Raw genomic sequence first — 21,486 nt, 5'->3', positions numbered from 1 at the left:
GGACTCCTGGGTGGCTCAGTGGTTGAGCATCTGCCTTTGGGTCAGGTCGTGATCCCGGGGTCCCGGGATTGAGTCCTGCATCAGGCTCCCCACAGGGACTCTGCTTCTCCCTCTGCCTGTGTCTCTGCCTCTCTCCCTGTGTCTCTCATGAATAAATAAATAAGATCTTTTTTTAACAAAAGAAAACAGTTATTCGAAGTCTGAGCAAACCACACATGAGACTTCTGCACAAATGATAATATGTGCTTCTCTTGGTAGGACGCTTATTCTGGATCAGGAACCTTCTGCTGGCCCCTCCTTTAACCCCTTCTTAAGAAACCCTGAAAAGGGAAGGGGAAGAGAGGAGGGTAAACCACCTAGGCCTTCCTTGCCACAACCTAGGCAAGCAGTGTTCAAACATTTGCCTTCAGGGCCAGTGTGAGGTGGGGACGAGCTGAGCCCAAGCACGCAGGCCCCTCCGACCTCTCTTTTTACCTTCTGCTATGTATTTCCTCCGAGGGAGCCCCAGATGCTTTATCTCCTGTGACAGACAGGATGCAAGCTCTGTTACTCTCCCATCTCACAGAGGAGAAAACTGAGTCTCAGAGAAGCGAACCCACGCCCAAAGCCACGCAGCGGCTCCGAGGCAGGGCGGTAGTTTCTCTTGGCCGAGCAGGGCAGCTCTCAGGCTGTCCCTCTGAGCCTGAGCGTCTCCAGCGGTGCAGAGAGGAGGGAGGAGAGATGGGAGGGGAGGAGGAGGAGACTGGGGTCTAGCCCAGTGGCCTGAGCTCAGCAATTCTCGCCTGCTCCCAAGAGAGCTCCTGTGACAGGGCCCGTCTCCTCCACTCAGGCCTGAAGGTGGCTTCCTCGGGGCTCAGGATGCAAAGGTGGGGGTCATGGGCCGCGGCCTCCCTGGCCCTCCTGTGTGCACAGGCCTTTCCACAGACGGACATCAGTATCAGCCCAGGTGAGCACGGGGCCAGGCCTGAGCAGGTGGAGAGGGCACCTCACGGACACCTGATTCTGTCGGTGAGGCCTGGCTGGCTCTGCAGGCCCGCTGGGCAGAGGGGAGTGGTGGGAGCACCCCCGGCTCCCCGTCCCCCACTCGGGGGGCTTTGTCCCAGGCTCAGACATGGAGTCTTGATTTAATTTATTTTTTAAAAAATATTTTATGTATTTATTTGAGAGAAAGAGAGTGCACAGCAGGGGGAAGGGCAGAGGGAGAGGGAGAAGCATATTCCCTGCGGAGTAGGGAGCCCCACATGGAGCTCCATCCCAGGACCCCGGGATCATGACCGAGGTGAAGGCAGACGCTTAACCGATTGAGCCACCCAGGCGCCCCGAGAGTCCTGATTTTAAATCCTAGTTTTGCATCTTAAAAACTGTGTGACTTCACCCAAATGTCTTAACCTCTCTGAGCTCAGCTTCCTTGGGAAAATGGAGGTCAGAGTGGCACCCTTTGGGGCTACTCTGCACAGGGAGGGAGATAAAGTGGGGAAGTGCTTCAGGCTTGGAGCTTGGCACCACAGGAAGGTCTGAAAAGGGTATTTTGGGTAGGGATTTGGATCTGGGTACCCCCCACCCCCACCCTGGCTGTGACAGCTGTTCCCAGGGACCTTTCAAACCTGCTGCTGTGCCACCACAGGCTGGGCATGCAAGGGGACACAGCTGTCCCTCTCATGGCCTCCCTGGAGGTCACTGCTCCGTGGCCCACTTCTGTGGGTTTTCTGTGTCCCCTGCAAATAGGACTTGTCAGCCTCTGGCATGTGCCCCCCCTCTGCCCCCCATGGTCCCACTTGAAAGACTCAGGGCTTCAAATGAGTTCACTTTCTTCCTCTTTGCCATGTGGAGACCCGGGTGCTCACTCTGAGGGACCTGTCTGGGTGGGAAGATTCGTGAATCCTTCAGTCTGCTCTGGACTGAGGATCTTGCCTGTCACCTCCACCCTGTGGGTTCTTCCCAAACATTGTTTAAAATATCTAAAATAATAAGAATACCTATAACCAATTGGGATTTACATAGCCCTCACTAGGTGCCAGGCATTGTTTTAAGCACTTTTGGTATATGGATTTGTTTTTTGGTTTTTGTTTTTAAAGATTTTATTTATTTACTCATGAGAGACACACAGACAGAGAGAGAGAGGCAGAGACACAGGCAGAGGGAGAAGCAGGCTCCATGCAGGGAGTCCGATGCGGGACTCGATCTTGGGACCCCAGGATCATACCCTGGGCTGAAGGTGGTGCTAAACTGCTAAGCCACCCAGGGATCTCCTTGTATATGGATTTGATTTATTTAACCTCCACAATAAGTCTATGACAGGGATACTATTTGGATCCCTATTAAAGCGCATCTAATAATGAAATATTCATAAGATTCCCATAAGACCCCACTCCTGGGCTGTTACTGAGCTGGGGTGAATTTAAACAGTGGGGTGATAGAGGTGTCAGATAAAATACCTGATGCCCGGGTACATCTGAATTTCAGATAAACAATCATCTTTTAGTATAAGCATGTCTCAAATATTGCCGGGGACATAAGCTTAAAATGATCTGTTGTCTGAAATTCAGATGTACCTGGGCTCCTTCCCTGATGGTGGCAGATGAGTGGCAGTCTTTGTTCATTTGGGCAAGCGTTAGGGACTCAGCTTCTGTCATAAACTCTCTGAGTGTCTGTCTTCGCTCGGGCTGCCATCACTAAGTCCACAGACTGGGTGGCTTTGACAACAGGAAATCATTTCTCACAGTTCAGAGGCTGGGGAGTCGAGGTGCTGCTTGATTCTGTGCCCTGGTGAGGGCTCTCTTGCTCGTTTGCTGATGGCCACCTTCCTTGTGTCCTCACATGGCAGAGAGAGAAAGGGCACGTGCACACTCAGGCCTCTCTTCCTCTTCCTATAAGGACACTAATCCCATCATGGCGGCCTCCCCATGACCTCATCTAACCCTAATTACCCGCCAAAGACCCCCCCTTCCAAACACCATCACATGGGGGGTTAACACTCTAGCATATGAAGTAGGTAGGAGGAGACACAGAAATTCAGTCCCTCACAGTAACTCTGCATCCTTGCTGTTGGGCCTCAGTCTCCTCATCCATGCAATGGGCAAGCAGGGGAGAAGGTGGACAAAATATCCTTGAGGTCTGCCTCATACATCCCACAGCCTTGCCTTTCCGTCCGGGGTGTGTGGGAAGGGCCAGAGGCTGAGTCTGCAAGTGGAACAGGTGGGAAGTCTCTCTCACTAGCCTGTTCCTGTGACACCTCTTTCTGAGCATCAGGTTTCCTCGCCTGGAAACTGGGGATCATAATGGCGCCTACTAAATGTTTTGGGGATCTTCAGTGAGATCCTGCAGAGGAAGTGCTTAGCACATGAGTTATTACTGCCAGCTCTTCTGCTGCTCCAGCTGTTGGTGATGTGATAGAAATGGTCAGGAGACACAGCTTGGAATTCCGGTCAGCCCACCCCTCCCATGTAACAGTTGTAGAAACTGAGGCCTGTGGAGGCCAGTGACCCTGCCAAGGTCATCCTCCGTCCAAGTGGTGGTTCTCTTGCTCTCCAGGTTCCCAGCCCAGCAGAAAGCCTAGTTGGAGCCGGAGCAACAGATCTTCTAGATGAAAGTGACTTCAACCCAGAAGGGAGTGTGTGAGTGTAAGCATGTGTGTGTGTGTGTGTGAGAGAGAGAGAGAGAGAGAGAGAGAGAGTGAGCAAGAGTGTGCACGTTGATGTGGACCAGGGAGGGCTTCCCTAGGGTCATGGTGGGCCTTGCCAACCACAAAGGTGAGTGCACAGCCAGGAGCCCTCCTTACAGAGAATGGGCCCAGTCGTCTTCCTCCCCGGATCTCAGCCTTTCTGTGCAAAGCAGGACAGAGCATCAGTCATTTCATCACTCATCCCACGGCTCCCGACTTTCCATGAACATGCAAATACATGCACCTAGTGCGACTCAGCCATACTTCTGGATTTGCTTTGGAAAGAAATCCCTTTAGATGCTTCTGAGAGACTTGGGAGGGTTTAGCCGGACTACAGCCTTTTCCCAAACCCTTTCCTCCAAACCTGGCTTCGATCACATTGTTCAAGTGGATTAATGAGTGTAGAGCTCTTTAGAAGAGAGCCTGGCACGTTGTAAAAGCGGCATAAATATTTGCTATTAGGGCTCTTCAACCATTACCGTCAAGTTTCCGTGCCTGGCTCGGCAAGGCGCGTTTGAAGCCAGGGTGGGGGGGGATGTGGGGGTGCTGCTTCTGCAGGGCTTCGGGGGTAGGCGAGGCATCAGGCCTGTCCTTCCCTCCAGGAACCTGGCATTGCACTCCCTGCTGTGGGCAGGTTCCGGGGCCCAGGCTGTCTCTGCTCTAGTAATATCCAGTGCTTTCTGGAATGCCCACTACGAGCCGGGCCGTGGCTGCCCTGTGAAGTAGGCGTCATCATCGTGTCCATTTTAGAGATGAGAAAACAGAGGCACGGAGAGCTGAGTGTCCAACGGGGGCCGCTGGACTCGAGAGTCCAAGCTGGAGCATAGAGGTCTGAGCAACCTGATGTCCCCACTTTCTAGAATACACCCTGGGGCCTGGATCATAGATCCAGAACCCAGAGTGCCCCGCGGACACTGACCCACTCCCCAGGCCTCCTCTATGGGCACAAGGAGTCTTCATATCGCTGGAACGCGCCTTAGGGTAGCATGACTCGTGGCCTTGCCCCTGGTTCCTCTCCCCAGACGGTGAGACTGTGAGGGCACAGACCCCAAAGCTGAATAGGAACCCAGGAGACATTGAATTATTTGCTTGATTAACTTTTTTGGTCTTAGTCGGCTCAGGCTGCTATAATGTATAGTGAAAATACCATAGACTGGGAGGCCTGAACAGTAGGAATTTATCTCTCACAGTTCTGGAGCCTGGGAGGTCCAAAATGAAGATCCTGAGCAACTTGGCTCCTGGTGAGTACTCGGCCCTCGGATGGCCACCGTGCTGTGTCCTCACCTGGCAGAGAGAGAGGTGGTGGTGGCAGGGCGGGGGTGCATGGAGGTGCAGGGGGTACTCTGGTCTCTCTCCTTTCTTTTCTTTTTTAAAAAAATTGTATTTATTTGAGAGAGAGAGAGCAGGGGGAGGGGCAGAGGGAGAAGCTGGCTCCCCACGGAGCAGGGAGCCAGACCTGGAACTCAGGCACTCGACCCTGGGACTTGAACCTGGGACTCAACCCTGGGACTCTGGGATCATGACCTGAGCCGAAGGCCGACGCTCAACCAACTGAGCCACCCAGGGGCCCCTCTTTCTCTTCTTATAGGAGCACCTGTCCTATCATGAGTGCCCCCCCATGACCCCATCTAACTCGACTGGCCTCCCAAACGCCCCACTTCCAAAGACATGGGATTAGAGCTTCAACATATGAATTTGAAGAGGGAGAGACACAAGCATTCAGTCCATGACACTGTTAAATTTGGTGTTTAATATATCTGTCTTGCAAATGAGAAAACCAAGGGCAGAAAAAAGATGTTTTCTGGAAGTGCTTAGGGATTTCTTTCTCTTTTTTTTTAAGATTTATTTATTTATTAGAGAGAGAGCAAGAGGAGGGGGAGATGGGAGGGGAGAGGAGGAGGAGGAGCAGACTTCCTGCTGAGCAGGGAGCTGGATGCAGAGCCTCGATCCCAGAACCCTGGGATCCTGACCTGAGCCAAAGGCAGACTCTTAACTGACTGAGCCACCCAGGCGCCCTTTGTTTAAGGATTTCTGAGCTCACCCTGATAGCACCACTTGCCAGCTGTGGGAGTAAGTAACTTAACCTCTCTGAGACTCAGTTTCCTCAGCTGTGAAATGGGGATACTGGTGCCCTCCTAGGCTGGTCTCAGCAGTTACAAACTCACCACCGAATGAATGGCCACTCTTTGGACAATACAAGAAGTCACCCAGTGCTTTTTCCCTCTGTATCATGTGGCCACAAGGGTGACCCAGAGAAGGGAAAGCAAAGCTTAGGCATGAGAGGCCCAGGACCCCCGGTTCTGACAACCAGAGCCAAGCCTCACGGGTGAAGAGGACGGCCTGATAGTGGGACATGTAGTCAGGGAGGCAGCAGGAAGCAAAGGCGGTGAGGGCAACAGAGCCCTCCCAGGGGCCACCTTCTAGGAAGGTTAAGCACTTCCTCCTGCCTCCTGGAATCTGGGCCCCTGTCGTGGGAGTGGGGTGGGGGCTGGGATGTGGACCCCAGAGCCTTCCTCACCTCCTCTCCTGGCCGGCTCTCAAGGCTGATCTGGGCAGGAGGCGGCAGGGTAGTGCATTTGTAGGCGGCTGGATTGGGGCCAGGGGAGCGAGCAGCCAGATTGAGTGGGAAGGTGACAATTTATTCTTTTAAAAAGAGAGAGAGGGGGGAAAAATGAGCCCTGAACTCCACTGGTGTGTGCTTTTTTCTTCATAAGCTCAGAGCTCCTAAAGACTTTGACTCCCACCCCAGCTGAGAGACCTTGGTGGCCTTTAGTGCTGCTAATTGAAGTAAAAGACCTTGCAGTTTGGCCTCCTGGTTTCCAGAGCAACAAGCTCCTTTGTGCATCTCTTCCCCTCTCTATCCCTCCACCCTCCCTCTGTCACCTCTGGCCTCATCTCTTGCCTTCCCACCCTCCTCAGATTCCCAGCAAGGCTGAGCCATTTGCAAATGTTCTCCAAAGGTTCCATTCTCTCATACCTCCGAGCCTTTGCACCTCCTGTGTCCGAGCACCTGAAACATTTTCTCTGACTCCTATCTTTCAGGTCTCAGATGACACATCATCCCCTCCAGGAGGACTCCCAGATCTCCAAATCCGTCTATGCCCCTTTTAGGTGCTCCTGTGACAACACCCTGAAATTCCCCCATCTGGAAAGGGGACTCTGTCGTAATCACCCACAGGCTCCTTGAAGAGAGGGATGTGGCGGCCCCCAGTTCAACTAGGGAGGAAAAGGGGGCAAACAAACAACCAGCTTCCACAATAATTAGGGGGCTGCTCCCTCAAGTTTTTGCTCGCAGGACACACATCCACAAATAACATATTAATGACATTTTATATCTGTACTTCTTTTTCTTTTTGTTTTTTTTTTTAAGATTTTATTTATTTATTTGACGGAGACAGAGACAGAGAGAGGACAAGCAGGGGGAGCAGCAGGCAGAAGGAAAGGAAGAAGCAGACTCCCTGCTGAGCAGGGAGCCCAACATGACATGGGGCTCGATCCCAGGACCCCAAGATCATGACCTGAGCCGAAGGCAGACACTTAACCAACGAGCTACCCAGACAGCCCTGTGCTAATTTTTCTTAAAGTCAATCTCCATTAGACTGTAAGACCCAAGAGTTCAGAAGCCACCATATCTCCAGCATGTAGCCAACTAGCTGCCTGAGCCCAGGTAGGTGCTCAACAGGAATTGTTGAATGAAAAAGAGAATGAATGAATGAAGGACCAGACCATCAAGATTGAGACAAAAGGAAATGGGCTTAAATGCAGCAGGAAACCCGGGCACCTGGGTGACTCAGTCGGTTAGGCATCTGCCTTCTGCCTTCTGCTCAGGTTATCATCCCTCTACCCTTCTCCCCTCCTCCTGCTCATGCTCTCTCTCTCTTTCAAATAAATAAATAAATAAAATCTTTTTTAAAAGAAGAAAAAATGGAGCAGGAATCCCTAAATTAGATCTGGAGCCACACAGCCTGGCTTTAAAAACCACCTCTGCCCCTTAGGAGCTGTGTGATCAAAAAAAAAAAAAAAAAAGGAGCTGTGTGATCTTGGGCAAGTTATTCAATCTCTCTGTCGTTTGGTTTCTTCCTCTGTAAAGTGGGAGTGATTGTGGTACCTACCTTGTAGGATGTGTGGGCACTACATGAATCAATGGGTACAAAGAGCTTGACACAATGTGTGAGTCAGAAGAAAGCTGGGCAGTGTTGGTCCTGTTTATCACATTGCCATCCTTATCTGTAAAAGCCATAAACGTAGAGAGATCCCTTCAGGAGGGAGACCCGGATTAGTGCAGGCTACTTTGGGGTTCAGGCTGATGAGAGACCTCTGGGATCCTTCTGTTCTCCGTTTCACAAATCCCAGAGGCAAAGGGGGTGCAGGGATACCAGGCAGGGTGGAGTTCCTTATCGTCCCAGGGCAAACTCATGCCTGTTTGCCTACCAGACTCTGCTAATTAAAGGCCTTTGCCTGCCCAGTGGAAAGGGAGTAATTGAGTAGTGACCTGTCACAGCCCCATTTTCTGGTGTGCTTCACTCCAGGCATCCATAACCACCGTTTGTTCAGTGGAAAAAGTCAAAGGAACTAGCAGTGTGGAGGAGGGAGCTTGTTTTCCCCTGGAGAGACTTGATTAAAAATATCCACCAGATTTTAGGGCCCAGGAGAAGCCCTTGGGCCTCAGGGAGAGGGGAGCTCGGGCCTTTGTCTCCTCCTTTCCCCTTCCAGCCCCTTTCATTTGATTATTGCTGTCTCTCTACTAGATAAAAGGTTAGTGCCACAAAGTCCCCACAAAGAGCTCAGCAACACCCAGCACTGTAAGGGGACGTAGCCAGGACTGACACAGCTGCCTGGGATGGGGGACAGGCCGGTTCTGGTCAAATGAGAAAGGCCAGTGGCTCTGGTGGTGATGGGAAGCACTTAGCATAGCCCCCTTGATTAAAACCACTGACTCTTTCTTTCCCCCAAATAAATGCACAGAGGTAGAAGCATGAGCACATGCGCACACGCGCACTTTTGATTTTGCATTTAATTTCAGGGGATTCAGGAAGCCCCATTAACCCTGGTTGTGAAACCTGAGCTTATCATTAATAATCATACTATCACAGGGCAATCCATATATGCCATGCATTCTGCGAATTTATCTGGCTACCTCATGAAGTAGATGCTAAAAGACTGTCAACCATTCTCAGCCCTGTTAATTGCCCATGGTGAAGCATCCTGCGGACTTTCAGATCAAGACTTTGGTGTCAGGAGGCTGAGTTCAAATCCCTATCTGCAGGATGACCTTGGGCAAGTCACTTAACCTAAGCCTCAGTTTCCCTGTATGTGTTTGGCACATCACAAATGCTCCATAATTGTTGTCCACTACTTAATTATTCAGGAGCTCAGCCAGCTGTTACAGTGGCTTGAAAGGCGAAGACCCCACATCCTTAGGTGACCGCAAAAAGGGACCCCAAAGACCAGCCAGTTTGACAGCTGAGAAGGGAGGAAATGTGCCATTGTCACAAGACACGTCAGGCAGAGCTGGTGGCTGGGACTCGGGCCCCCAGATCCCAGTCCAACAGATTTCACCATTGCCCACTGCCATGGGTGAGCCACCTCACTTTGTTCAAGGAAGGTTCTAGGCATGCCCTCCAACCCCTAACGAGTCATCTTGAGTTGTGGTTTCCAAAAAGAGTATCTCCTAAGAGGCCTTCAAGGGAGGCCAACACTTGGGAAAACTTTATTGCCCCAATCATGGGTTTTCCCTTGTGTGCTTTTTTCAGAATTAGGAACACATCTTGAACTCCAGTGGTTTGATGGGCTCCAGATAGAAATAGTTTGATGAGCTGTCGTTTGTCAGTAAACACCTGGAAAAATCTCCGCCGTCACCAGAGAGCCCGGAATTGCAAATTGAAACAAGATAGTATTTTTTGCTTATAAAATTTGCAAAGATTGCCATGAAAGTGATAACATGGAGTGCTGGCAAGGGCCCTGTGAGGTGGGCACTCTCAGGCATTACTGGGGAGTATAAATTGCTTTCAGGAGGCAATTTAGCAAATTGTATCAAAGCCTTAAAAATCCCTCCTCAGAAAATCACCAGAAATGCTGAAAAAGCTTGATGCACAAGGGCTGTTCTTCTCAGCATTCGGTGTAATTGTTTTTAAAGAGGGGAACCAGTCTGATTATCCACAAATTAAGGGGATGATTAAATAAACTCGGGGGGGGGGCATTCAGTGGAGTATTCAAGAGCTATTTAAAAACAATGTTTACAAAAAAAATTTATATAATGACATGGGGGAAATATATTCTCACTTTTGGGATTCAGAATATTGACAGGTATGTAGAGTACAATATAATAATTGAATTTTTACAAATCACTGCATTCAAGCAGGACATGAAGAAAAATACACTAGAGCAGTAACATTTTCCAGGTGTTCTATCATGAGCATATATTACTTTTGTCATTTGGTAAATTTTGGGTATGCTTGTGTTCTTTGGACCTCAGGCATGGAATTTGACTTATCATAATGGGCCATGTTTTATTTTCATTCTTGAAAAGGTGTCAGAAGCTGTTTGCAAACCTTGTTTGCACACTGCCAACCCTCCCGCCAGTCTGTGTTCTTTCTGCCCACAGCCATGCCGGAGCTGCCCCGGGCTTCCCTCTGCCCCCTGTTCTGGATGGAGTTCAAAGGCCACTGCTACAGATTTTTCCCTCTCAATAAGACTTGGGCTGAGGCTGACTTCTACTGTTCTGAGTTCTCCATCGGCAGGAAGTCCGCCAAACTGGCCTCCATCCACAGGTGAGTGGACATCTGTCCCCCACAGCCCGACTGAGCACCCCCTTTGGAAAGGGGAGTGAGAAATGCATTTCTCACTGGTGTTTCTCTTTGGTAATTCTAGCTAATTTGATCTAGCCTGAATTCTCATTGGAACAGTAGAAGGCAAAGCATTTAGCTTGGGTAGCAAATGGCATGCTGTAGGATCCATCTTCATAAGTGCTGATTTTGTGCTGTGGCCCACACTACGGCACAAGGGGGCTTGACCCTGTGAAAAACTCACATAAATACATGCAAAGAATATGATATAAGGAATGATAACTGACACTTATTTGTTGGGTGTTTATAGACATCATCATGTTGAAGCTCTCTCTCAAACCATATTAGGTAGGGATCTTCATTGTACAGACACGGAATGTGATCCTCCAAGACGGTGACTTGCTCAAAGTTACCTACCTATAAAGTGGTGGAGCTGGGATTTGAACCCAAACAGCCAAATTCCATAGCCCACCCACCGAGGCCTCCTTCCACATTCGTCTGTGTCTCCCTTATAAGTCCCAGCCACACTGACCATCTCCAAGTTCTCCAGTCTGGTCCAGCCCTTTTACTCTTCCATACTTTTGCATATTCTGTTCCCTCTGCTGGGAATTGCCATTCCCCAGTAAATACCTCCTCAGCCTTCAAGGCTCATCTCTTCACCGAAGTCACCCCAACTCTGGCATCCTAATTGCACTCATTGCCTGCCTCTCCCAGAGCATTTTCTTTCATCACCCCATTATGACCTGTTTTCACATCAGACGTCCTCGCCGACCTGTGGGTTCCTTGAAGCCAAGAGTGCTACGTTCCAATGGTACCCCAACCACAGCTTCACAACCCTGCTTCTGTTTCTCAAGAATCTCAGAAAGACAGTTGGTGCTTTATGCTTTAGAGTCACCGAATTTTGTTAAAAACAGAGAAGGGGTCAGGTATCTTAATTTTTAAGCAAATCCTCCATGGTTTCATCCAACAGATATGGAGAGCTCCCCCTGTAATCTCAGGGGTGCTCAAGAATATAGGGAGGCAGTCAGATCTTCAGGAGAAGAGGAACCACTACAAATATGAAAAACAGAGAATTTAACACGCATAAGTAATGGAATCTAAGAACTGAAAGAGGCAGCAGTGAGGCAGACCAGAGATTCACAACGGCAGGAAGGAGGGAAGCCAATCCCACCTCTAAGGGGAAGGCAAACTAGTCTTTTTTCTTCTTCTTTTTTTTTTTTTTTAGATTGTATTTATTTATTTGAGAGAGTCAGAGAGAGAGAGAGAGAGAGAGAGCAGGAGCAGGGGGGAGAGGGAGAAGCAGGCTCCCTGCTGAGCTGGGAGACCAAGGTGGGACTCAATCCCAAGACCCCAAGATCATGACCTGAGCTGAAGGCACACATGCTTAACTGATTGAGCCACCCAGGTGCCCCAGGGCAAACTAGTCTTAGGGGAGCTGGAGCCACCCAGGTGAGGCAGCCCCTGCCAGCGACTCCCAAGGCAGAGAGGGAGACACATACCCTGGTTTCTCTCTCCCTCCCATCCTTATCCATGCCTCCAACTACTTGCCGGGCAGCTGACAAGAAAACCTGGGAAAAGTGGTCTTCAGGGCAAATCCTCTGTGATATAGAACAGAGCACAGGACTGGCACTTACAAGGATGAGTCAAAGAAACTCTCAAAAATTTCGAGCCTGGGGGTGCCTCAGGGACTCAGTCAGTTGAGCACCTGCCTTCAGCTCAGGTCAGGATCCCGGGGTCCTGGGATCCAGCCCCGCATTGGGCTCCCTACTCAATGGGGTGTCTGCTTCTCCCACTCCTCCCCCCATGCTCTATCTCTTTCTCTCAGATAAATAAATAAAATCTTTTTTAAAAAAATTACGAGACTATGGAGGAAAATGAAATACATGTGATAAAAAGTAAATTCTAAAACGATTTCAGGGGCACCTGGGTGGCTCAGTCGGTTAAGTGTCCAACTCTTGATTTCAGCTCAGGTCTTGATCTCAGGGTCATGGATTCAAGTCCCATGTCAGCATGGAGCCTGCTTGAGATTCTGTGTCTCCCTCTTCCTCCGCCCCTCCACCCCAGAGCACTCTCTTTCTTAAAAAAACAAACAAACCAAAAACCCAAATGAAGGTTTCCCTCTAGCCAGCCCACAGGAAGGGCAGCTCACCTTGCTCATGGTGCTTATAACCTTAACCTTGGTTAGCCAGGCACCAGAAAGGGTTCCAGGCAAATCTGGATGCTTCTGGCAACCCCCGACCCAATTCCTGCTCTTTTCTGCCTCTACTTACCTTCTTCCTGTCTTCTCAACTGCCAGTGCCCCTCCTTGCCTTTCTCATACTAACATTCTCTCCCTTCCTTCTCCTTTACAGGTTGTTTTCCATTTGGCCATATAAAACTTTCTTGCAAACACGTAGGAAAGTTAAACCTGAACAATTCATTCAGCTATTATACATGGAATTCAGTTTGCAGAAAGCCAGACACCATTGTAAAATCCCTAATTATATCTTGTCTCTGAGACACAACCCGATTCTGTATTTCTGGTGTTTTCTCCATGGTTTTTAAATTTTTTTTCTTTCATAATTAAACACACAATCAGCTTATGTCCGTGGAGCATCTGATTGAAGCTTCAGACCCTCATACTTTCTGCTTACCTAATAATTTCCATCTTTGTTCGATTGAATTAAGTTCATCTAATCCGTGCTCCTGGATACTTATGGTAGCAACTTGGGCTTCTCTCTGTTCCAGTTATTTTGACCAGATATGGGGGAAATGCAATAAAATATCGAAATAGTTTCCCAAGCAGGTGTTGTTGAACAAAGAGGGCAAAAATCACTAAAAGTGACTGGACAGCCACTCCACCAGATGACTCCTCAAAACGTATGTTTGGCCGTCAGTGTAGCCACACGGTGAATGAGGGAGGCATTTGGGGATTCCAGCACTTGCCCAGCTGGGTAGGACCAAGGTCAAAGACCCATTGAGCTGAAAATCACTTTGTCCCCAGAAATTGGATCATTCACATGTCAGAACACACACTCTTGGAACATTGATATTGAATGGAGCCTGCTGATGGCATGAGAGGAAATGTCAAATAGATGTAAGACTTGCTATTGGTCTGTGTGGTCCTTGTGGCCCATTTGGAGAGACCAGACCATGAGAAATAGAGAACTAAACCAACCAGCCTGCCCCTGGAAGGTCAGAAACGTGTGCTCCGGGTGGTCCAGGAGCGGTTATGGGGGCTCACTGGAGACTTCCTGGAAGAGCTGGTCCTGGATCCAGGACCTTGAAGAATTTAGGAAGCTTAAGGAATGGGAACATCAGATGTTCCAGTTGGAGAAGCCCATGGGAGGAGATGTTATATGCACTAAGGGCACTAGAGTCAGACAGTCCTGGACTAGTCCTAGCTCCGCCTCGTCCTCCTCACACCATCTGACCAAGGAGACCAAGCATGTGAAGCTCTCCCACAGTTAGCTCGACTGAGTGCTCAATAGTAGGAGCTGTTAATGATTTCATTTGTTAGAATCCTAGACATCTCAGGGCGTCAGTTCTTACTTAGCGGTCCCATGTCAGCTCATCTTTGCGAGGGCATACAAGCCCTGCCTCGCTCACCCTCTTTTCCCTCCCTTTCCTCCAATTCGGGCTGCTGTTACAACAATACTACAGACAGGGGGGCTGATAAACAACAGAAATTTATTTCTCCCAGTTCCAGGGGCTGGAAGTTTAAAATCAGGGTGCCAGCACAGCTGAGTTCTTGGTGAGAGCTCGCTCTGAGGTTCACAAATGGGCCATCTTCATGCTGCATCCTCACAGGGTGGAAGGGGTGACAGCGCTCTCTGGCATCTCTTTCTTCAGGCCCCTCATCTCACTCCTGAGGGCTCCACCCTCACGATCCAATCACCTCTCAAAGTCCCCACGTCCTAATACCATCACATCGGGGGTTAGGTTTCAACATATGAATTTGAGAGGGACCCTAAGATTTAGTTTATAACAGTATTTGCTAAGCAACTCCCTGAACGTGACTGCCTGGAGAACCATGTCAGGAAAGATGCTGAGGGCCAGGGGTCTAAGTGCTTCTGGAATGGAGTAGTAATTTCTTCCACAAACACAAAATTAAGGAGAATAAACATGGGTGCTTTGATTTGCTACCAATGGCTCAAGACAAAGGCGATCCAATAGTGGGCATTTTCGACAAGATGGCAGCCTTTGGAGGGTGGCCATTCCAATGAAGCCAATGAGAGCAGATATACTTTGTGGCAACATAGAGGGTCCATCCACATAGTCCTGTTTTGAAGTGAGTTGTTCGCTAGGTGTTAGGTCCGAGGCTGATAATTACTACCTTATAATAACTTCCTCATCACACCAAACTTTACCTTTTAATGCCAGGTGGAAGCCAAAACTAGGAATCCCCTGTCCAGTGGGATCTGTGCCTCTGGGTCTGGGAACCCTGTGAGTGCGGTGTGGCTTTTGTTCAGCCATGTGCTTTCACTTGCTTTGTCCAACCTCCTGACCTTGGCCAATGGCATCTCCCAGGCTCGCTGACGTCAGAGCACTGGGTAAGCCTTCATCGCCCCCCACGGTCTTCCTGCAGCAACCCCATGTACCATGTGCCCACATGACTACAACCCAAGAAGGAAAGGCAGTGGTGGAAGCTGGGCCCTTTCCAGATGCCTGTGTCTGTTTATCAGGAAGGAGAGTATGTCCAAAGTGTCCCTTACAAACTTCCCCTCACATCCAATCGGCCAAACTGGGTTTTATGGCCAGCGTTAGCTCTAAAGGAGGCTGGAAAGTGAAATCTAGCTTGCCTAACTTCTGCAGGCAACAGGCAAAGGGATTAGACATGGCTGTGGAGTAAGCAACCAGTAGTATAATTTCTGTGCCCGAGTGCCAGTTTGATGCGAGGATTCACTGAGTTCATGGGTGCAAAACAAGCACAGTGCGCAGAAAACATTTTAATGATCAAATGAAAATCTCTATGTCTATCTCTCCATCCATCCATCTCTATTTCTTTGTTATTTTTGGCAGCAGACTGCCTTCAGTGTCCTCCACTGATTTCTTTTGTTAGGTGAATTATTTTATAAGCTCTTTGCAATAGGAGGTAAGAATCTCCCAAAAGATCCCAATGCCTTCTGCTATGGTTTGAATATTTGTGCCCCCCCCCCCCGCCAGGTTCGCATGTTGAAATCCTAACACCCAGTGTGATCATATTAGGAGGTGGGGCCTTTGGGAGGTGCTTATGCCATGAGAGTGAAGCCCTCATGAATGGGATTAGTGACCTCATGCAAGAGACCCCACAGAGCTCCCCTAACCCCTTCCTCCATGTGAGGATACAGTGAGAAGTCTGTGACCCAGAAGACGGCCCTCACCTGACCATGCTGACACCCTGACCTTGGATTTTTGCCCCCAGAACTGTTCTGGAGAAATAGAGTTCTGTTGTTGGAAAGCCATCTAGTCGATGGCATTTAGATATAGCAGCCTGAAAAGACACTTTGTAAGGAGAGTGGACTGTTAACTGAAGAACTTTGGTTTTGCTGAGTGGGCTCTGCTAAGTTCAAGCCCAGGGCTGAATTTTCCAGGAAAGCAAAAGATTTTGGAGATGGAATGTGAGAAAAAAAAAATTAGTATGATAAGTAAAGACTTGCTGCATAAGGAGGGCTTTTGAGAGAAAACAAAAATGTCTAGTGGAGATTTGTCTTAAATTATTTCATGTGCATAATGTAGTATATTTTCTTTGTCTCTTCACGATATTGTCAATATGTTCCAGCTTGTTCACTTGTGTTTTGGAGGCAGATTTAAATTTTTAAGATGAATCGCAGTGCTAAGATCTGCTTTGAACCAGGATGAATCCAATCCAGGGGTGCCTATGAAAGACAGTCACGCAGCCTGGGTGGCTCAGCAGTTTAGCGCCACCTTCAGCCCAGGGTGTGATCCTGGAGACCCGGGATCGAGTCCCGCGTCGGGCTCCCTGCGTGGAGCCTGCTTCTCCCTCTGCCTGTGTCTCTGCCTCTCTCTCTCTCTCTCATGAATAAATAAATAAAATCTTAAAAAAAAAAAAGAAGAAGAAGAAAAGACAGTCACATCTGGGTGATGTAATTAAAGAAAGAGCAGGATTGCATCATACCGTCAATTGATGTTGGTCCAGGAAGGTTAACAAGGATTGCTTTCAATTTTCAACTCTGTCCTATGAAAAGAGGCAAGGAGTAACATGCAATGGCGTTGCTCACATTTGCAGCTGGGAAGAGAATGTCTTTGTATATGACCTGGTGAACAGCTGTGTGCCTGGGATCCCAGCTGACATCTGGACAGGGCTTCATGATCATAGACAGGTAAGAAAGCAATAGCCATCAGGCCCTCTTGGAAGCTCCAGCCAAGACGCCACTTCGATTTAGCCAATCTTTCGCATGGCATCTAAATGCCAGGTGACTGCTACGTGCCCCACACACAGAGAGAAATCAGACACCAAGACGTCCCAGTTAGAATATAGTGGTGCAAAAGAGCATATGATGGGAACACAGTATGGTCAGAGAAGCCTCCGTTTGGGTTTGAGTTCCCAAGAAGTCATACACAAACGTGTAATTACATGTGCAAGAGATTTCTGTGGGGAAAGATCTTGGAGGATAAAAAAAAAAAAAAAAGGAGGCAGGGAAGGTGTCCAGGCAGACAGAAATGTGGGTCTGAGACCTGTGAGGGGAGCAGGGGAAGGAAGGCCGGAGAGGAAGAGCCTCTGATCACAGCATATGATCTGAGAAAGATTTGGTTAGGCCAGTGGGGAGTTGCCTGAGTTGTCTCTCGGGCAAGAAGGCCATTAGAGGAGTGCTGCACCCGGCAGGAATGAGCCATCGCACCCTCGAGTATTTGCTGAGACAGGGCCTGGGCACAGCCTGGAGGAAGCCAGGTCTCTCTGTGAAGGCAGGGATGGACCCAAGGGGGCAGGCGAGTTCAGGCCGTCAGTCAGCTATGTTCCCTGTAGCCGGTCCTCCTAAAGGAGCTCTCAGCAGTGTCCTTCCATGGCCACCCCGGCCCCCTAGTTGAGAGACGTTTAAGCTGGTGTCTAATGGATACATAGGAGTCAGCTAGAGGAAGAAGCAGGTAGAGGGAATAGCATGGGCCAAAGGCCTGAAGTGTGAGCGCTCGTGACCCATTCAAGGACCTTAAAGACAAGCGAGTCTGGGATGCAGAGTGGGGCAGGGGTCGATGGGTTAATGGTGAGGCGTTGGGCCAAAAAGGATAGCCAGCGCCAGACCTTATAGCTGGTGATATCCCTGCAGACTCCACGGGGACACTGTGTCCCCATACTTGCCCTGGGTGAGCTGAATACTGTCTCTCTTCTGCACCTGTGCTGCCAGCCTCACCCCAGAGTACTGTGGGGCACAGGTCTCCAGTTCCAACTCCTGTCCTGTCACTTACTGGTGGCCAGTAAGATGACTTGGGGCAAATTTTTTTTTTTTTTTTTTTTTTTACCTCTCCGGGCTTCAGTTTCCTCAGATACAAAACTGGGACAATGATAATAATGCCTTGATGTAAAAACGTAATAGAGCTTAGCCTGATGCTTGGCACACTATCACAGCTCATTAGGCTGGTGAGAGCTGCTGTCAAAGGAGCAAAAGTAACCATAGTGGCCAAACTCAATAGAGATCTATCTTTTAAATCCATAGAGTTCATCTGGCAAGAACCTATATAGAAGTTGTAATTAAAAAAAAAAAACAACCCACATTTCTATTTGTAATAGTAACTTTAAAATAGGACTATGTGGGTTGGGGGGGTGTTGGGCAGCTCAGTCGGTTAAGCATCTGACTCTTGGTTTCGAATCAGGTCCTGATCTCAGGGTCGTGAGATCGAGACCCAGGTTGGGCTCCCTGCTCATCGAGGGGTCTACTTGAAGATTCTCTTTCTCCCTCTGCCCCTCTCCCCACTTGTGTGTGTATGCTCACATGCGTGCTCTCTCTCTCTCTCTCTCTCTCTGTCTCTCAAATAAATAAATGTTAAAATAAAGTGGGATTATAAGGGTGCCTGGCTGGCTCGGTCAGAAGAGCGTGCAACTCTTGATCTTGAGGTCATGAGTTCAAGCCCCACATTGGGCATAGAGAGTGCTTAAGTAAATAAATAAACCTTTAAAAATATATATATGAAATGAAATGGGATGATGAAGACACTCAACTGGGCTTAAGGAACTTGTATTACAACATTTAAGAATGATAGGACAGTAAAGGGGCTTGTTTTTTTAAATTTTCTTTTCGGGGCTGGGGCACCAGGAACCGGGTACCAGCTAAGTCCTCCATGGGCTTTACCCCATCAGTCCCCCAGGACCTTTCTGGGGGCAGACATCAGCCCCATGGTAACGGTGCGGAAACTGACACGGAGAGGTAAGGTCCCTTGTCCAGATTGCAGTGAAGAGGTGGGTAGAGCTGCAGGGACAAGCTCTGACCTCTCTGGGAGGCGCATGCCATGCCCGTGATCGCCCCCTCCACAATCATCAGTGCTCCGGGGGAGACTTTTCTAAGAACTTGAATAAATGCAGAAACGGCTTGTGTTCCAGAACATTGCAAAGATGTAGTCCTCTCCACAGTTAATTTGCACATTTATTTTAACACCAATCAAATTCCCGACAGGCGTTCTCTTGTAATTGGACAGAGCGGTCCCACGTCGGGCAAGAAAAATACACCCTCTGTGGACAAAAGGAAAGAAATGAAGGGTGACCCCTGTCTGCTGGTAAATTAAAAAAAAAAAAAGTGTAGTAGGTAAGGTCTTGGGTTCAAATCCCAGCACTAATGCTTTATGAAGCTGTACGACTTTGGCTGGCTAGACCACTCCGATCTCGGTTTCCTCACCTGTGAAATGGGGATGAGGGTGCCCACCTTGAGGACAGCGAGGTGAAAGCACCTGGCGTGGCCTCTGATAAGGCTTCACTGAGCAGCAGCTGGCAGTGGTGGCACAACACTATCTCACAGCCACCAAGGACCTCTGTCCTGCTCCATAGGGAGGTGTTGGGTGTCATTCCCCAGCTGGGGCTGGCTCTCATGCCAGATCTTTCTCTCGTGGGCTTGCTTCCTCCACTCGGGATGGGACCGCCCAGGAAGGCCAGTTTGAGTGGACAGACGGCTCCTCCTATGACTACAGCTACTGGGACGGGAGCCAGCCAGATGACGGCGTCCACGCGGACCCCGAAGAGGAGGATTGTGTGCAGATATGGTACCGGCCCAGCAGCGGTGGGTGCCCCAGGGAGCAGGGCTCCTGCAGGGGTGCTGGGGAGGTGCCATGGGCAGCCAATTAGGTTGCTGGGGGCACCAGGGGCCTTCTCCACGGTGGATGCAGTTTAAACGGTACGTGGCGGTGCGTGGTTGACATGCAGGCTGCAATCTGCGATCCGAATGAAAAGGTATTAGTGGTAGGGGCGGGGCCAGGGTGGGGAGCACTTGTACAAGGAGCAAAGGACAGGATGGTGCTTCTGTGTCAGCTGGCCAGGGCACCCACGTGCAACCCTAGCCCAGGCTCCCGAGGACTGGAACCGAGGCCTGGCTGCAGAAGCACGCAGGTATAAGTGGTGAAAAGAATACACACCAGGGTTCGAGCCCCAGCCCTGCTGCTCTCCAGCTCTGTGTCCTTGCAGGGAATTACGTGTGCTCTCGGACATCCCGTGTGCCCTTCTGTAAAATGGGTTTAGTAAGCGTTCCTACCCACAGGGCAGATCTGGGGGTTATAGGAGATACAGCTGGGCTGGCCTGGAACCCCGGCTCCACCCCTTATTAATCTCGGGGGCCCAAAGTGAACGCCTTCACCTCTTGGTGCCTGGATGTCTTCATCTGCAAAATGAGCTAATGCTACTTAACTTGCAGGGTTGCTGTGAAGAAGAAAGAAGCTAATGCACATAAGGTGGCCACTATGGCTTGCATGCGGTATTAGCAATCGCCGCCATCAGGATTAAGGGTATCATTACTCCTCACACCAACCCTGAGAAGTAAAAACTATCAATATTCTCATTTGGCAGATGAAGAAACGGAAGCTCAGAGAAGTTCAGTGATTTGCTCATGGTCACACAGCAAGTAGTGAAGCGGTTTCAAACAAAGATCTACTGAAGTCCAGATTCAAGCACTCAACTGCTACTCCCTGGGTGCTCTTTTTCTTTTCCTGGTCAGGAGAGGCAGGTATGGAACAGGGACTTGCTACCCTAGAGGCCAGGCTGGAGCCTGGGAGCCAGAGCTGGGCCAAGTATCAGGGTGAAGTTTGTCTTGCCCTATCCACAGTGGCAAGTCAGGACTAGCCTTATGAGAGAGAAAGGCTGGACAGCAGCCTCATCAAGCATCAGCAAGAAAGGGGTGCCAAAGCAGATGTGAGGCCACTGGAGAGGGCTTTTACTCCAGTGGGGTGGTGAGGTGACTTTTACTGTGGTAGGTGGACCCTCACCCAGATTCTCTGCTTCTTTCCATCACAGCTCTGAGGTCCTGGAATGATAACACCTGCAACCACAAGTTCCCCTTTGTCTGCAAGATCGCCTCTCTGACCATTCACTGATCCAGTCTTGGCCCCTCACAGTGAGCCCAGCTCCAACACCATCTTGTAGCTGTACGTAACGTAGATGAAACAATAATGTGAAACACAGATGAGATAGAGTTCCCAGGCAGAGATTTGAAGCAAGCAAGCTTTAATGATACAGAGTGGTTACTTGGTCATAAGTGACAGGATACACAAGATAAACTGGCTTGATAAATAAAAAGGGGCGGCAGGTTTGTTGCCCCAACTAAACAGAAGTCCGAGGTTGTTCTAGATTCAGACTTGAATTTCATTGGCCTGGCTCAGCGCATTCCACTTTGGTGTATGTTGGTTGGCTAGGCCCTGCCTAGATGCACATCTCTGGGCAGGAAGGGATGGGAGTCAATACCATCTGAACCACGTGGGCCTAAAGAGGTTGGTGGTTCCCCAAAGAAAAACAAAAATATTAACAAATCTATACATTGCCAGTGGGAGAATAAAACGGTGAAGCCATCCTGGAAAACAACATGGTGGTTCCTCAAAAAGTTGAACATAGAATTACCATATGACCCAGCAATTCCAATGCTGGGTATATAC

General features: G+C 49.4%; 1 protein-coding gene across 13 annotated transcripts in view; it reads left to right on the top strand.

The window, feature by feature from the left end:
• SYT17 (synaptotagmin 17) overlaps positions 1-21,167 on the top strand; it is a 102,251-nt gene extending 81,084 nt beyond the window's left edge. For 10 of the 13 annotated variants that reach the window (XM_072835935.1, XM_072835927.1, XM_072835934.1 and 7 more), the window contains 5 exons: positions 4,852-4,902; positions 10,266-10,431; positions 16,655-16,748; positions 19,496-19,628; positions 20,852-21,167. In XM_072835935.1, the coding sequence (XP_072692036.1) occupies positions 4,852-4,902; positions 10,266-10,431; positions 16,655-16,748; positions 19,496-19,628; positions 20,852-20,931 (524 nt within the window). In that variant the 3' untranslated portion in view covers positions 20,932-21,167. Of the gene's footprint in view, positions 1-4,851; positions 4,903-10,265; positions 10,432-16,654; positions 16,749-19,031; positions 19,132-19,495; positions 19,629-20,407; positions 20,565-20,851 lie in introns of those variants that run through there. The other 3 variants (XR_012035535.1, XM_072835926.1, XM_072835929.1) reach the window with 3 other exon arrangements.
• Positions 21,168-21,486: the final 319 nt, after the last annotated feature.

This window comes from Canis lupus, chromosome 8 (assembly GCF_048164855.1).
Source record: "Canis lupus baileyi chromosome 8, mCanLup2.hap1, whole genome shotgun sequence".
Taxonomy (NCBI): domain Eukaryota; kingdom Metazoa; phylum Chordata; class Mammalia; order Carnivora; family Canidae; genus Canis; species Canis lupus.
Note: the sequence above shows the minus strand (reverse complement) of the source record. Positions and strands in the feature narration are given on the sequence as shown.